The sequence below is a fragment of the Desmodus rotundus genome, chromosome 6, assembly GCF_022682495.2.
Source record: "Desmodus rotundus isolate HL8 chromosome 6, HLdesRot8A.1, whole genome shotgun sequence".
Classification (NCBI taxonomy): Eukaryota; Metazoa; Chordata; class Mammalia; order Chiroptera; family Phyllostomidae; genus Desmodus; species Desmodus rotundus.
In genome coordinates this window covers 71,832,881-71,851,009 of record NC_071392.1, presented here as the reverse complement: position 1 = coordinate 71,851,009, position 18,129 = coordinate 71,832,881, and the positions used below count along the sequence as shown (strand labels likewise).

Here is an 18,129-nt window from a genome sequence, read left to right as displayed (position 1 = left end):
CCATTTGATAATTGAGTTTTTGTCCCATGTCATTGCTTCATGGCTAGATCACAGTTTTGAAATGTTTATTGCTCTTATGTTTTTAAATCAACGGGATAAAAAAAATGACATAAGATCCATCTAATCTTTGTCTACAGCTGTCCCCATTGAGTCATAAATAGCTTTTGGAGAAGATAGTTGTCTGATGTTATCCGCATCTCCCCATCCGAGGCAGATTTCATTTAAACAAATACTGCTTCAGCCTGGCACCTGTGGTTATTTCTTTAGCTGCTTCTCTTTGGAACAGTAGGACAAGAAATGGCCTGCAGTGGGGCTTAGACAAATATTGGGATTTAGCATTATTGTCACTTACACCTTACTCATGTTAAGGAATGGTGAAGATAGAAACCACTGAGTACAATATGAAGTGTTTGAAGTTGAAAATTGCATGTTTATATACACATTACTCTGAAAATGTAATGCATGCTGTAAGGAAAGTTAAACAAGTCAGGAATGAAAAAGCTGAAGCTAAAACTGCAATAAAATCATTCCAACAAAATTAGAAAAGAAACTTAGGTCAAGCAGTCACAATTTCTGCCCAAAGTTATGCCCTTAACAAATGAGCATTTTTACTGATTACTGAATACTTCCAATAACATGGCCTCTGCTGTGCGCAGAACTATACGCTATCTTTTGACTACTGTGTCGTTAGAAAATTACAAATTCTGAGGTAAAATCAGCTGACCTGGCTGAATGAACATTTTCTCTCTAAAGCAACAAAACATATGTCTCCATCCCATTTTTATAGATAGCCTTTTCAGATCAGGGAAAACAGCTATCATGTAGATGTTATTTTCAAATACAACATTCAGAAGTAAATGTAAGAAATTACATTAATAAGACTTTCTCGAGGACAGTTTAAAATAAATATCAAGTCTTCTTATACTCTGACTCAACAATTCTATTTTCATAAATTTATTTTACAGTTATAATTTAAAATGTGGAAAAATACATTTAAAATATATTTAATCTTATATTTCCTAGAGTAACAAAATTAGAAAAAACTCAAGGTACTAACAATAGGGAATTATTTGAAATATTTATGTATTATGGAATACTCTGTGAATATAAAATGACATTGTAGGCATATACATATTAAGATAGATATCCATGTTACTCTACTTAGTGATTAATGCAGCTTTTATATGCTAAAAATATGTACGTAGCAAACATATGTTGAAAAGAAAATATAGCAATATGGTACTCTCTGTATCTCTGGGAAGTTAAATTTTAAGTGATCTTTTTTCTTCTGAAATTGATTTTCCTATTGCAAATCAGAAGTAATTTTTTTTAATTATGTCTGAAAACAAAAAGAGCCAGGTGTTCTCCAAATGAAATCTGGTCAACATGGAATATAGGATAATTATTTCCCGTCTCAATCTCGATATGATATTAATATTGGTCCCTTCGTTAGTAACCTTGATAGATTCATTTTAATTAGTAGACATTGTACACAAATGGTTTGCATTAAAATCATGGTTTAACACATCTGTACACCTACTAACATTAATCTACTTTTTTTTTTTCTATTCTATTTACAAACTTACTTTCTGAGCCGTGGACTCTTAAATTAGATTTACTTTAAGTCCTTATATTTCTTCGATATCCACAACTTCATCTTTTTAGTGTTTTGTTTGTTTTTGAACAGCCAGAAATCATTTGGAAGCCAGAGCTGGTGGATAGTTTTTGTATCTAATTTGTAATATGGTTTAGAGATCAAGAAAAATATAACATAAACCAGAAAATCATTACATTATAGGGACTATTCTGATTTTCACCAGGTAGTTACTTGTATGGAAACAGCAGAGGAATGCTATATAACTAATCTAAGAACAAGACTGAATATTATATAAAAAAACACAGCCGTTATCATAAGTTTTTTTAAGCTGCCATAATTTACTGTGTAATTTATATTAATACATAGGATTTTTGTCAAGGTCTTTGGGTTTTTTCTTTTTGTATAAAATACTTGACTTAGGAGTTAAAAATCAATTTAAATCATTTTTAAAAATTAGCTGATTAGATTCCTATCACTGGTATTATAACACATTATGAAATAAAATTGTGGGTTAAAATTTGAAAGTTATTTTATTGGTAATTGTGTATTACTTTTCAAACTTAAATAAAATAGAAGTCACTATGGGATATTTGTAATTTAACAACAAAAACAGTTTGAATCTTAAGGTAATAATTTTACCATAGAAAAATTACTGCAAATATTTATTCCTCAGAAAGAGACATTAAAGAATACATTCTTTTGACCGGAATCAATAAATGTATAAATTGAAATGTGTTACAAGCCAAAAACTTGGATGTTAAATAAGACAGTATTCCCCCACATACTGTTGTTTCAGAGAGAAATGAACTATAATTATAGTTTGTTAAGAATATAATGTTAGTAACAATTTCTAAATATGTAGTGAAAAGTTTCTCCCCTCAAGTTCTTCTCTTGACCCCATCTTTTCAGTCTCTTCTTTCAAAAACTAGGTAACCACAAAGTGAGTTTCTTGAATATCTTTTTTTTTTTTTTTATAAGAGAGAGGGGAAGGGAGGGAGAAGGTGAGGTAGTGAAACATTGATGTTTAAGAGAAACATCTATTGGTTGCCTCTCATGTGCCCCAAATTGGGAACCTGGCCTGCGACCCATGATGTGCCCTAACTGGGAATTGAACCCGTAACCTTTCAGTTCTCAGGCCATCACTTAACCCAGTGAGCCACACCAGCTAGGACTTGAATCTCTTTTGAGCCATATTTTAGTTCATATATAAATACTTTTCTCCTTTTCTATACATATGATAGCATACTATATATTCTATTCTGCCTTTGCTTTTTTTTTACTTATTTTTATCATAAAGATTTTTCTACATCATCACCTAAAAAGTTCCTTGTATTAGTTTACTAGGGCTGCCATAACAAATTACCATAAGCTGGGTGGTTTAAAATGGCGGAAACGTATTATTTCAGAGTTTTGGAGGCCTGAAGTCCAAAACCAAGATTTTGGCAGGGCCTTGCTCAGGAAGAATCCATCCTTGCCTCTTCCTAGCCTCTGGTGGTTGCTGGCATTCTTTGGCTCTCCAGGTGCATCACTCCAGTCTCTGTCTCCATTTTCAAATGGATTTATATCCCTTTATGTCTCCTTATAAGGACACAGTCACATTGGATTTAGGACCCACTCTATGCAGTCTGACCTCATCTTAACTAATTACATTTGCAGAGACACTGTTTCCAAGTAAGATCACATTCAAAGGTTCCATGTAGACAGGAATTGGGTAGGGGGAACACTATTCAATGGCTTTGTTTTTATCATATGGAAGCATGACATGTTTTTATACTTGTGTCCTATAGATGCATTTAGGAAGTTTACTTAAACATTTGTCATTCCACATGGGTTCTCATAGAGTTGTGAACATAAATTGCTAGACGTAGAATTGTTGATTCGAGCATTATGTGCATGTGAAATTTTGATAGCTCTTGCTAAGTTTACCTTCATGTGTGAAAGTACCCATTTCCCAACAGTAAGTACCTGTTTTCTAACAATAAGATATGTAGGAATTGTTAAATATAGTTAATGGCGATTTTTTTAAAGAAACATAAAAATATGATAAATAAGTTCAAAAGCGTAAGAGACAAAACCAGGCTATTCTGATTTGTAAAAAAGATGAAACAATTTTCTAAATTAGGAATGATACAAATATATATTTACATATATTGAGGGAGTGTAAACTTCATAAAATGTTATATTTAACTATGTTTGTAAATCAGTATACATTAAATTTTTTATTTTTTAAATTTAAATCTAATTTAAAAATTTTAAGTTATTGACTTAACTACTAAAATGATTATGAGCTCAGGTATTACACAAAATAAGGATGCACATCCTACCTAGTTTTATTTATAAATATAAAAACTAAACTTTATTTTTAGAAATCAGGAATGGTTCAATTTCAGGAAATACAAGCCATCTCCATGAATGTTACAAATTATGTTATCATATTAGTGAATGTTAATATTTATGAAAATGCCCCTACCTGGTGTGGCTCAGTGGACTGAGCATCCTTCTGCAAACCAAAAGGTCACCGGTTGCATTCCTGGCCAGGGCATGTGCCTGGATTGTGGGCCAGGTTCCGACTGGGGGCATGTGAGATGCAACCAATCATTGTTTTTCTCTCACATCGATGATTCTCTCCCTCTCTTTCGCCCTCCCTTCCCATCTCTCTAAAAATAAATAAGTACAACTTTTAAAAAATATTTATGAAAATGTGTCCTGGCTGGTGTGGCTCAGTGGATTGAGTGCTTGCCTGTGAACCAAAGGGTTGCCAGTTCAATTCCCAGTCAGGGCACATGCCTGGGTTGCAGGCCAGGTTCCCGGGGTTGGGGGTACATGAGAGGCAACCACTTACTGATGTTTCTCTCCCTCTTTTTCTCTCTCCCTTCCCCTCTCTCTCAAAATAAATAAAATCCAAAAAGCTATTTATGAAAATATTTAGCAGAATAGAAATAGATGTATTCCCAGAATTGGAATCGTTTGGTGAAAAGGTAGTTCCATTCTCAGTTTTGTGAGGAAACTCCATACTGTTTTCCAGAGTGGTTTGCACCAGTCTGCATTCCCACCAACAGTGCACTTAGGGTTCCCTTTCCTCCACAACCTCGCCAGCACTTGTTCTTTGCTTGTTTATTAATGATAGCCATTTTGGCAGGTGTCAGGTGCTATCTCATTGTGGTTTTAATTTGCATCTCTCTGATTGCTACTGATATAAATGTTTGTTCATATCCAAAGAATTCTGAAACACCAATTCAAAAGAATTTATGCACCCCTATGTTCACTGCTATGTTCATAGCAGTGTTTGTTACAGTAGCCAAGATTTGGAATCAGCCTAAGCACTCATCAGTGGATGAGTGGATGAAGAAATCTGTGATATATTTTATTTACACAATGGAATACTGCACAACAGTAAAAAAGAATGAATTCTAACCTTTTGCAATAGCATGAATGGAACTGGAGAGCATTATGCTACATGAAACAAGCCAGGCAATGAAAGACAAATACCATATGATCTCACTTATAACTGGAATCTGAGGAACAAAATAAACTAACGAGTAAAATAGAATCAGAGACACAACAACAAAGAATAGACTAATAGCTATAAGAGGGGATGGGAGGGTGTAGGTCTGGTTGAAATAAGGTGAATGGATTAGACAAAACATACACGAGTCATCCGTGGAGGTGCACAGTGGTGTGGGATTGACTATGGGAAGGTAGGGCTGGGGCGATGGGGGCAAAGGAGGAAAAAGTGAGACAACTGTAATAGGATAAACATTTTTTTAAAATAGCAGTATGCCTTCTTAACTTAGTAAACCATTTCTGTCACATGGTAAGTAGACAATATTTAATGCTTGAATTCTGGAGTCAGTAATGCCAGAAACAAGGCAGAAGAGCCACTATTTCTCTGTTATAAAATGTTGTTCATCCTGCTAAATCTAAAAAAATAAGTAAAATAAAATGTTCAGGAAGTCTTGGGGAATTCACGAAGATAAGAAAAAGACATGAGAAGGAAAAAGTTAGTACTCAACATATAAAAACCCCAACAATTAACTGAAAAGCTGGATAAATAAAATTATTCAGTGAGCTAACTAGTTTAAAACATTAGTAAAATATGGTTCTCCTACATATCGATAATAAATAGAACAGATAATTGAACAAAAGATCTTGCAAAGTCTCAGTGACTATAAAATAAGAAAGTTCACGCAAGAAATACCTGAATTTCTGTGAAGAAAACTACAAAATTTTATTGAGGAGCTATAAAGAAAACTTACAGTACTGAAAGATTTTTGATTTTTTTCCTTAAGTGTCTACAAATAAAATTCAATTTTAATTAAAGCCACATTCTTGGTTTTTTTAATTCATTATAATTCTAAAGTTTATTAGAAACATTAAATGATCAGGAATAAAGCAGGAAAGGCTTACCAAAGAAAACTAAGTGGGAGGTCCATGTCAGATATTAAGACATATTATGCAATTACAATAATTAAAGCTATAGTAAGACTGACCAATGGAAAAGATTAGGAACCTCAGGAACGGTCTTGTATTATATCTACAGTAATTCAATACATGTTAAAAATAACATTTCAAATTGGTGAAGAAAGATTTTTTAAAAGTCTTAATTCTTAGGCAGTTAAAACTGGAACATAAAAAGCAATATAACAACATGGCCCACTCATTCCCTCCTTCCAAAGACTGTGGATTGGTCTGTAAAGCCATTTTAAAGTCACAAAAACAGTCAGAGAACAAATTCCAAGTGGAGAAAAATCTTTGTGACATATGATATTACTGCTCCCAAAGTAATTGTATGGGTTCTTTGAATTATTTAGGGAACAGAATGAGTGACCCAAACTCCTAATTATTTATTTGTAACTTAGCAATGTCACCATCATTCAATATTTTTTCCTCCATAATCTGACACTGGCAGACACCTTCTCTATAAAAATGTAGTGGTTTTTTAAAATCCAAATAGCCTGTTTTCTTTTGTCCAGCCGAACTTCTGATAAGCAGAGGCATTCTCACCTCATCCCAAGTGTCTTGTCATACGCTTTTACAGAGCAACATAGCCCAGGTCATCTCTGCAAACCCTAGCACAGTGCGGCTGGCTCATGTCTTGAGGATGGGGTGGTGCACACATACTTCTCCTGTGCCCCTGTTCCTGAACACCTTCCGTAGCGATTCAGCACACCTCCTTTTCTGGAACCCATGATGTTTATTCATTTGTATTCATAAGCAAAATACTCCTAGCTGTACTTTTAAAGGCCTTTCCCAAATCAGAACAAACTGAACATTCCTCAAAGTTAGAAATTTATACTTTAGAATATTAGCAGAAATACTCATAAAAGTTTATACACAAGATGATAATTACTAAGTTATTTAAAATAGCATGAAAGATTTAAAACTACTCAAATGACCAATAAAGGGATTATTAGTTCAATAAATTTGTTTGTATCAATACCATAAAATAATATGAAGCCACTGAAAATCCTATTGTAGAAGAATATTTAAATTCCCTGATAAGTTGCTCAACAATATGTTAAGAAACAAAAAAGCAGAATATAATGCCAGTTTTAAAAAAAAATACAGAAGAAAAAAGATAAAGTTCAACAATGTGTTAACATTTTTTCTATGGTCTTAGTAATTTGATCATTTTTCTTTACATTTTCCATATTACATGTCCATATGCAGGCCTTTTACAATCAGAAAAGTATATACATCATATTTAAAGTTTAGCAGATATTTACTTTTAAGTTTTATTTTCAGCAAATAAAACTCTCTCAGCCTCCACAGATTTATAAAAGGTGATTAAACTTTGCTCTCCTCTCTGTGGCAGGTGTGGGATGGTACCCGGCCACCGTATCCGTCCTGGAGAGTCTTAATTCAAGACCTTGTTTTTCACGGCGATTTAAGTCACATCCACCGGCTGCAGAATCTGACAGTAGACATCTTAGTCTATGATAACCATGTTCAAGTGGCAAAATCTCTGAAGGTGATGTTGAGTAGCAAGCTGTTTGCTATTTTTTATTTTTATAGATTGGGGCATAATCGCATTTATACATGATATTTGAGGTCTAGAAATTAACTCTAAATTTGTATTTCCTTTATTTTTTAATTTGTAAAATACATGTTCAAAATAAATCGTGTGCATTAAAATACAATGGCTTGAACAGCTTTTTAAAAGAACACTTCCTGAATATCTTAAATGTGTACACAGTTATACTATGAAAATAAAGAAAATTTATTGTGTAAGATATTGTGTTGCTTTACAATGACATGATTTATAATATATTTGTAAATTTAAGCATTAAGCGTTGTTAATTTTTGTCTTGATAAAAATCTAGTCTTTGTACTTATTAGTTTAAGAAATTATTAATCCACTTCTATCATATTGTGTCTTCATTTGTGTACATGTACTGTGCACTGTTTTGGGGATATAGTTTTAGGTAAAAGTACACTGCTTACATATGGTACTTTTTGCTTAGTAATATTTTAAGGAATGTTTTTCATTTTATTTTATCTTAATTGCAAATACTCTTTCTAGCAAAGAACGACATCATTAATAATAACAATAATAATAGTAGCATTTGTTAAGCCTTTCATCTGTATTTAGCATGATCCTGTGCAGTAGGAACTAGCATCACCCCCATTTTATGAATGAGAAAACAGACACTCAGAGGTTAAGCCCAAGAATTCACAGCTACTTGGGTGAAACCAGAATTTGAATCTACACTGTCTGTTTCCAGAGCCAATTTTTTTAACCAGTATAAAGAAATGATTTTCTTTATTGCAAATAGATCCGTCCCACCTTTAGGGAGTTAGTTATACAGCTTACTTATAGGAAATTATACAACGTACTTATAGGAAGGAAACTAAAAGTTAATTGCAGTTTTTTACAACTGAATTTTAGTACCCAGTTTTCCTTTGCAAATACATGTACTTGGAGGAGGAAATATTTCCATTTATACATTGTGTTAAATAAACCCAAATCAATAAATTAGTTTGAAGTTAGGATCTGGGAAGGCGATAACTGCACTTTCTTACTTCTTTCTGCCTGTGTGCGAGCACGCGTCCTGACACATTCGAGAAAGGTGACTGTTGAAGGTATATCTTCGATGTTTTTCCCTGATTTTTATCTATATTGACTAGTTTATTTTGAAGTAATGTTGAAGCTAGTTCCAAAGTCTTTTAAAAATGTAGGTTTCTTTTATAAGTGAAAAAGATTTACATTTTAGATCTACGTTCACTATTTAATGCCCTTTCCCTGTGTTGCTTCTATATGTCTTTTTGTTCCCTTAGCTTGTCCTGATTTCCCTACCCAACTCCTGAACAGCGGCCAGCACAGTGCTTTCCGTGCAGTAGGGTGAAGTAAATAATACCTCCTGGTAAATGAGTGAGTCAGTGAGTCCTGTGATTTCTTTTGTTCAGGATTTTTTCCATCTCCCTTTTTGTCTGCTTCACCTCACCCACTAGAGGGTGCTGTGAGCACACAATTAAAATACAGAGTGCCTAATTTTTTTCTAAAGATAGGACATATCTGCAACGTAATAGAAAAATTAAAAGGATTTTCTCTGTGTAAAAGTAATATAACTGGAGGCTTTCTAATGTACATGAACATCACATTTTATTTTTCTGAGACAACCTCTATCTCAACCGTTTCATATTAATTTAAGATGCCCCGGAGGCAGATGGCAGTGATACAAATAAATTCCTATCAGCACTTGAAGACAGCTGTTTAAAATTGCATTATTTTACCAAAATACATAGAACATATTTTTATTGTGCAGGAACAGGAAAAAATGTGTTTTTTTTAATATAAAGAACAGTTAAGGCAATTATGAAGTAAATATAATTGACATACATGTAATACATTTTACAGCCAAAGTTGCCTGTAACGTTTTTCCTAAATCTTGCTTTTAAGTTTTCTCCTTGCTGAAATGTTTTACACACAGACACACAAAACCTTTTGTCTAGAGGTTAAAGCGGTGTATTTTCATTCCCCAGTCTTATCCTGACACAACTTAAAAGTAATTATAAAACATGTGATAATAATTATGTTTCACCTTTAGTGACCCAAGAGCTATAATTTGACTTGTTCTTTTTGGACATGTAGAGGTCTTTAAAAATATTAAACATAAAGTGAAATTCATGAGAGTTTATGTGGAATCTTTAAATTATTTCTAAAGGGCGAGTGATTTCTTAATACCCGTATTTGCCTTACTTTATTTTTAATGTTTCTGCATTGAAATGGGCTTTTGTAACAATTTTTAAAGTAGTTTTTATAATTGTGTGGTTAAGACTCCCTCCTTGTATTTCTGGAATCTGGCATTACCAACAAGGCTAAGCAGTATTTGTCTGGTATAATACAGTATCTGGCATATTTCCTGGCATATTTAACATGCTTGAAAATATACAGTCGGGCCTCCAAAAGGAATTTCTGGAAATAACAATTCATTATCTTCATAGCCTATTTACATAAATAAATTCTCTCTTGGCCTTTAAATTTTGTTTTATTTTGAAATGCAATAGTAGAGAAGATACTGTAATAAACATTGATGTGCTTGGCATTCACATTTAACATTTCTCAATGTTTTTGCCACACTTATTTTAGGTACTTTTGATTATTAAGAAATAAAACTCTACATACTGAACCTTTTTTGTACTTCTGCATATTCTCATTTTTTGCCCCCCAATATCCTTTTTCTACATATTCTAATATGTAGGTATGTATACCCATGTTTATTATATTTTATGTACTTTTGCCTGAAAATGTATATCATATATGTATCATTCTGTAACATGCTTTGTTCTTTGACATTATATTTTTAGACTTCATTTATATTCATACATGTGTCTGCATTAATACCAGACTGTCTTAATTATTGTACCTTATTTTTAAATGATATTCCCTAAGTCAAGGCCCCACTCCCAGTTTAGTCTTCGAGATTGCATTCACTGTTTACTTTCATATACATTTCAGAGGAGCTTTTCAAATTTAATGAAAGACACTGGAGATTTTGATCAAAATTCCACTGACTTTTAAGATTAATTAAGGGGAAATTATCTTCATAATGGTGAAGCTTTTTATTTGTGAATATGATATCTCCCTCCTTGGGTTATGCCTTCTTGAAGTCCTTTGTGGGACTTACATGTACTGTATGGCTGTATTCTGTATATTCTGTATAAAAGAATCACCAATTACAGTAAATGTCCAGAAAAGTCAGGTAAAAGTAAAAGGAAGTAGACTGTTTTATATTTTCTTTTAGTTTCTTACTTTGGATACTGTGAGGAAAATCAGTTTTGTCTTTGAGTGTGTGTGTGTGTGTGTGTGTGTGTGTGTGTGTGTGTTTTCCTTCTCTGACCACCCTGTTCCCTTCCATGATGTAGCTGTTAGGGAAGAAGTCAGAGAAGAAAACACTAATAACTGCCTTAGCTCCCCTCACAAAATCCTTGATTGGGCGGGAAAAGACCCTTGAGAATGAAGATGAGTAGCATCTGGGAGTGTGGATTATTCCCCTTTACTTTTTTCCTCCCACTTCTCTCCTCCGTCAAATCCAGAGAGTGGCGAGGAGAAATACAATTAACTGAAACAGCAATAAGCAGAGGTGGGAGGTTGGTTTATTATCTCATCTTTTTTGTATTCCCCCTTGTATAGCTTGCTGTTGCATAGAATCTCCCACTGTTAACTCATTTCTGGCCTTGAAGGGAAAAAAGAGAATTGTATTCCCACACTCATCAGCAGTGAAGAGTGCTGCCTTATGCAAATAAATTAACATTTCTATTTAGTAACTCATTTTGTTTATAACTCTTCATAAAAATAAATGTGATTCAGGTTATATAGCTTCTTCTTTTGAGTAGGTGTCAATTTCTTTGATAAACAATCTCCATTTGCCTCATTTTAAGTCATGTACATTAAAAGCATATTAAATACTTTATAACTAAAGGTATTTTTAAGATTAAGTTTAGTGAAAATTAACTATAGATATTAACTATAGAACATTTAGTTCAAAACTATAGTTTAATCCTATATTTGAAGTCACAGAACGTGTTCACATTATAATGTACAGACACAAATTGTTTTTTATAAAAGTTTTCATAAACTGGTAGATAAATGTGGGATGTATTGTTTTGATATGTAGCAGATTTTAAATTATTTTCTAATCTTATAATGAGAGTTTTAGTGATCATATTTAATTAAATATTGCCTTAAAGTAGTTAACACAAGTTATTTTCAGAAACCTTAATCAAAGTTATGAATCAAATAGAGGGCTTCGACTTGATTTAGGTCGTGGATTTCTTAACTGCTGTATTTTTCCAAATCTAGGGCTGAATCTTATTTCATATTTTAGGATCTCTGAAGTAGAAACATGTCTCACTTTCGAATATGTTTTTGTGTACACACACCCATCTTGGTTTTGGTGCAGTGTCTTTGGGGTTGATACTCAGTACACACCCCACCAGTGTACCACACCAGTATCTTTTCTGATTGGTCCGCGCCCCTCGTCGTTGGGCTGTACCCCATACAGTTGTTAAATGTTTTTAGTACCAGCATTTGTTTGATTTTTCTCCATTTTCTGAAAAAGATAATAATTTCTTTTTAGGTTGGAAGCTTCCTTAGAATTTATAGCCTGCATACGAAACTTCAGTCAGTGAATTCAGCAAACCAGTCGACATCATTAGCTCTGGAGTTTCATCTCCATGGAGGCACCAGTTACGGTCGGGGGATCAGAGTCTTGCTGGAAAGCAACTCCGATGTTGATCAACTGAAAAAGTAAGCTGCTTATATACCTATTTCAAAAGTGTAAATAAAGTGTTAATTAAACTGATTTTCAAGATAAGATTGTTCTGGGATGGCAAGGGGGGTCTAAGAGGTTCCTTGTAATTGATCCTCACAGCCTTCTGTGGCATTATTCATTTTGTTTTTAGTGAGATCAACCAAATGAAAGAAATCAAGTGATTGTAGGTTCAAACAGCTAAATAGTAGCAGAGCTAGGGATGTAGTCTAAGGTCTCCGCTTACGTACTCAGGACTGTTCTTGCACTCATGCTGGTCTGCCATTTGCCACATTCCCCGGCGACAGCAACAAAGAGGAGAAGCTGGAGCTTAGCTGAAGGTTGGAAAACTCGGTACATATCTAGCATTCCAAACATACGTGATCCTGCCGTGAAAGATAATATTGGCCTTTCTAAAGTGCCTGTTGCTGATGAAATAGGTAACTGAAGTGTTTATGGTATCATATTTTTTAAACATTCAGATGTTTCCAGAGAGTAAATATTATCTTAAATCTTACTATACATGCAGTTCTTTTCCCCTATGTATTTCTAGGGTCTCTGTGTACAGAAACTTTTTTATCAGTATTCTAAGGAAAGAAAAATATATCTTCCACCTATCTTCAAAGAAATATAGAAAATTAAAAAAAAGAAATATAGAAAATATTTCTTTCAGTATATTGAAATGACACAGATATTTTCTAAATTTTAATATATTGAAACCAGTGACTAAAGCCAATTAAATTAGCTATTTTAACAGTCTATTTTAATAATCTTACATCAGTTTCACTACTTCCCCATATTGTAACATATAGCAGCATGATATTTTACTTCTTGAATCTAGAGTGAGGTTGTTAGGAGAATGTAATCCATTAAATTACCAACTTATTTTTGTCCACAGTATTTCATCATCCCACTGTTACACTTGTATCTTTCTAAACTCAGGGTTTTTTTAAATTTTGGGAGCCCTTGGAACTCCAGGTATATAGACCTTTTACCGAGGAATGCGTACACACAAACAGAATCTTTTATACAATTTTAGTGAGTTCTTGATTTCTGTGCATAAAACTAAATTGACTGTATTGACTTTGCTTTATGCAGTTTGAACTTCTATTCTTTCAATTGTAGGGTTTTAGAATGTGCAGGTTTGACAGCCAATCAGTGTTCAGATGGGATATGTCAATCAGAATGTGAGGACAGCGTTCCAACAAGTAAGGACGATTTTTAACATTGACTTAATTTCTGCCAAGTAAGATGGCTTTATCATCATTAATTTTCCATTTTAATATCTTCCTATCTCTGTCTCTTGTCTTTTGTTAAACCCGTTTCATTGTAAAGGAACAAACTAAATCTTTATCTTTGCCTATGCAAAAAGGTACACATTGTCCCTCCCTTAATTGTATAATTAGATTTTCTTTTTTTTTTTCAAATAGGGGTAATAGGGATTACTTGATTTGTGATATATATATAATATTTTTTGCATATGTGTTTATGTATATATGTGCGTATCTGTTTATTCATTAATTTGAAATCTGTATTAATTCCTTAGGCAACTATTTTTTTGTATGTTAGTATCTAAAAGGAGCAAAGGTTGTTTTTGCTGCTTTATTTCAAACAGCCTAAGAATTTTTTTCATCGTATATCTTAGATGCATACATGATTTCCAGACTTCATTGAGTTAATCAAATATCTGGTTATAAGATATTAATAAACACTTGGTTATACATTTATGTTATTGTCCACCTGAATAGGTGACTGTTCAAATTTCTAAACTTTAAAACTCTGAGTTTGTAAGATTTTTTTTTTTTACCACTTTATCTTAACAGCTCTCTGTACATTCTAGGACCCAGAATCTATGTTGTGTTTTTATCTTGTATATGTGTTGTATTTTAGAGTCTAATTCCTCTGCTATGGTCCAGAATCATTTTACTGTCTTTCCATACCAGTAAGCGTAAGCACTAAATTAACATGTATGGCTTGGTAGACACTTAGTAAGTGCCTACATGCATTATTATTTAATCCTAACAGCACTCCTATGAGGCTGACACTCTTTTCTTCTTTTTACAGAAAGGAAACTGAGGCTTTGGGTGAAGCAGGGTTGGATGTCATATAATTTGCCCTAGGTTACTTCGCTTTTAACTGATGGCAAAGACAGTCAGATTCCAGTGCAGGCTATTTAAATTTTTTTTTGCATATATTTTAAATTTATTCCTTCTTTCTTTCTGCCAAAACTCTCCACATTTGCTAGCACCTTGATGATGGCATTTTAGCCTGAGCTATGATTACTTGCACAACCATTAGGGGGCCAATTTAGCTCAATTGACGATCATTTGGAGATAGTATAATTAGTAATTACACTTTGAAATCTCTTTCCTCCTTTTAAAAGGACTTTAAAATTAATTTTAAATTACAAAAGTAATACAAGTCATAATATCGAGTCACGTAGTTTTCCTGTGCCGTTAGGCCCACTTCCTGAGTTAATGTTAATAGTGTAGTGTGATTCCTTCAAAGCCTTCATGTTTATACAAATATGTATCCTAGTACATAAACAGATAGGCTTTTTCCCTCTGTTTAAAATTTTTACAAAAATGGAGCCCTCCTATACCAGTTGCATTTCATAAACCTCTTTCTGGGGTATTTATATAGCTCAAACTTACTCTTTTAATAATTGCATTGTATTTTATAATAAGAATCTAATGTTGTTAATTCTGCCATTTTCCATGTGATAGACATATCCGGTTATTTCCAGTGTTTTGTTCTTACAAATAGTGCTTTACTAAAAGTCCTTGAACAGTTGTACTTTCGTGATTTTACTTCTCTAAAACAAACTCCTAAAAGTGAGGTTGATGGATAAGAGGGTAAGCACATTTGTGTTTTTATAAATTATGCCAAATCATATGCCAAAATGTCATAGGATTCATATGCAGATAGCATTGTGGGAGAATGTCCTTCCCTGACAGCGCAGTGGAGGTTAACAATATATGTAATTTTTAAGAAACTGGCAGGCAAAAAGTGATATTTAATTTCCCCATGAACTTAAAAACTTAAAAATTTTATATATTTATCGGCTCTTTTTACTCCTTTGAATTGTCAACTCTTGATTTTCTGTCATGTTCTTTATCTTTTTGTTTATCTGTTTATAGGAGACTGTGTATATATTTTACACGTATTTTCTCATTATTTGACTAATTTTAAAGTTTTTGCCATTGTTGTCACTTTATGAAGAATGGCACGTGTTAAGTAATCAGATTCATTGAAACTATTCTTCGCCAGCTTCACATGTCCATTCATGATCTCTTGCTGTAGATTCTTATGCAGTGTATTAGTCGTGTTGAGAAAGACAAATAATGTATGTGTTTGCATATAATGCCCCAGAGCCGATAAAAACATAATATACTATTGTATGTCTATATAATAGAATGTAAGGTAAAGTAATTACAATATGGATACTCTCTAAAGTGTTAAATTCTTCATTTTAGAAAGCATTATTAAAACTTACTGCCCTGCTCACTACTTTCGCTTTCTTGTTAAAGTAAAATTCTATTTTATGGTGTTCATCAAGTCATCCTATTAAATTTACTAAGTTTATTATTTTGTCTTCCTCTGTCTTTTATTTCCTTCACATTTTATTTTTCCAAAATGATAGAAATTTTCAAACATACAGAAAAGTTAAAACAGTTCTACAGTGAACGCTCACATACTCATCACCTGTTTCTCCAATTGGCCTTTTACTCTGTGTGCTCTCTTACTTACCTCTCTTTGTCTACCAATCTATTGTATCTTTTTTTAATTCATTTCAAGTAAGTTGTAGATATAAGTATACCTCCTACACATTTCAGAATGAGCATCATTAACTAACTTGATGTTCACTAATTAGTACCATACTGTCTTTAAGTCATGGTTTATAAGTCCTCCAATTTCGTTCTTTGTCAAGATTGATTCTAGATTCTTGCATTTCCACCTAAGTGATAGAATCTGCTTGTGTCTTTCTGCAGTTAACTCTCTGCAATTTTGATTAGGGTAATATTGAATCTGTAGATTATTTGAGGAAGAATTGATATCTTAACAATATTGAGCCTTCCCATCCCTTAATGTGGCATATTTTTCTATTTGTTTAGATCATTTTCAGTTTTTCAGCAATGTTTTATAGTTTTCAGTACAACATTGAATTTTAATAGATTTAAAACTGTATAATTCCCTTTACCTTCTACCTCCTGTAGGCTCCGGGTCAGTGTCATTGTATGAGATAGAGAGATGTCAACAGCTGTCAGCGACAAGTAAGACCATGTTTCATTTTTGAAATACGAGCACAGTAGTGAGCATATACAGCCTGTTCTTACACATATCAACTAATTCATTTCCATGAGATACTGAAAGCAGATATCCGTGAGCACAGAAATACTCATATATTGATATTTCTTTTATTCCTTTACCTCATTCTAATTCACATAAAACGGAACCCAGAAAGATACGTTTTTACATTAAATATGTATTTAAAGTTAGATAGCTGTAAGGTTTATAAAACATATACTATTTAATAGCACAGTGGGGCTTATTTTTAGTGAATGTAAAATATCTTAATATGACATTAATTTTAATCAGTTCACATTGTGCATTTAGGAGCATCCATAAAACAGCTCCGTACAATATGCCCCAAAACTGTAATTTAATGTTAACAATGATGTTAATTTATCACATGCCCTCTTTCTCTCAATTCAGCTAAGATTTAAAAATTAAAAACAAATTTTAAGCACAAGTCTCTTAATGCTCTATAATATACTACTATAAAATATTTTTTTCATTATTGGAGAAAGGATATATAACTGTGAAATGTGGGAAGGCCAGAAGAAAGAAGTTTGTGGTATTGTATTGGAATTGGAGGTGTCAGTGTGAATTCATGGTTTTACAGATAGATGCAAAAATAGATACAGATGTGTATTTGTGTATGTGTATTCACTCACATACATACTCCTACATATATTATACGCAGGTGATGTCTGTAAGTATGGTATGAACGTGTGTGCATGTGTGTCCTAGCTCTATCAACAGCAGGCCATAGAAACAGTGGTACCCACGGCAGTGAACACACTCAGTGCTTAGATCTTGGTTTATAAATAATATTTCCCCTTAAAAGGAATCCGAGTCCCTAGGAAGAATAGGAGACTCCAGGGTTCTGGAGTATCTTGTGCCAGAGAGAAAAGAAATCCGCAGTTAACAATGGAACATATCAAATCTTGTACAAATTAAGCATGAAAATGAAAAATACTAGTGATGGGATAGAACTAGTATATGGAATAATGTAGCAATCCGTTATTTTGTGTGGATAGTAAGTAAAAGAACAAAACAAATGAATAAATGAATTTGAATGGAAAGCTCTTATTAAAATAAAATGGCAACTAATACATGTAAAAGCAATGATGAAGTTAGGGAAAAAACACCATTTTGCAACCCTAATAGTAATAATTTATTTAGTTGTGAAACACCAATGTGTCCTAAACTAGCAGGATCTTTAATGTTTAACAAGGTGGGGATATTTATATTTTCCCAGTTACTCTCTTATTAGTTAAAAAGGGGAGAAAATAAGTGTATATTGGAGAAATTTCTTGAACGCCATGTTAACCAACTGAGCAGAGGTAACATCCCCAGGAATGAAAGCCAATGCCTCTGGGGGATACACTGAGAAGACCACAATACCATTTATATACTGTCCCTGCCAAAAGTACATAATTTGTATCTTTTCACGAGCAAAGCCAGGAACACTCAAGTAAGTGGCCTCTCAGATAC

The 18,129-nt window shown here is 33.1% G+C and overlaps 1 protein-coding gene across 5 annotated transcripts in view; it reads left to right on the top strand.

Moving 5' to 3' along the window:
• POT1 (protection of telomeres 1) overlaps positions 1-18,129 on the top strand; it is an 84,097-nt gene that overhangs the window by 48,332 nt on the left and 17,636 nt on the right. For all 5 annotated transcript variants that reach the window (XM_071221694.1, XM_045191173.2, XM_045191175.3 and 2 more), the window contains 4 exons: positions 7,413-7,568; positions 12,178-12,347; positions 13,474-13,556; positions 16,566-16,622. In XM_071221694.1, coding sequence (XP_071077795.1) covers positions 7,413-7,568; positions 12,178-12,347; positions 13,474-13,556; positions 16,566-16,622 — 466 coding nt within the window. The remainder of the gene's footprint in view (positions 1-7,412; positions 7,569-12,177; positions 12,348-13,473; positions 13,557-16,565; positions 16,623-18,129) is intronic.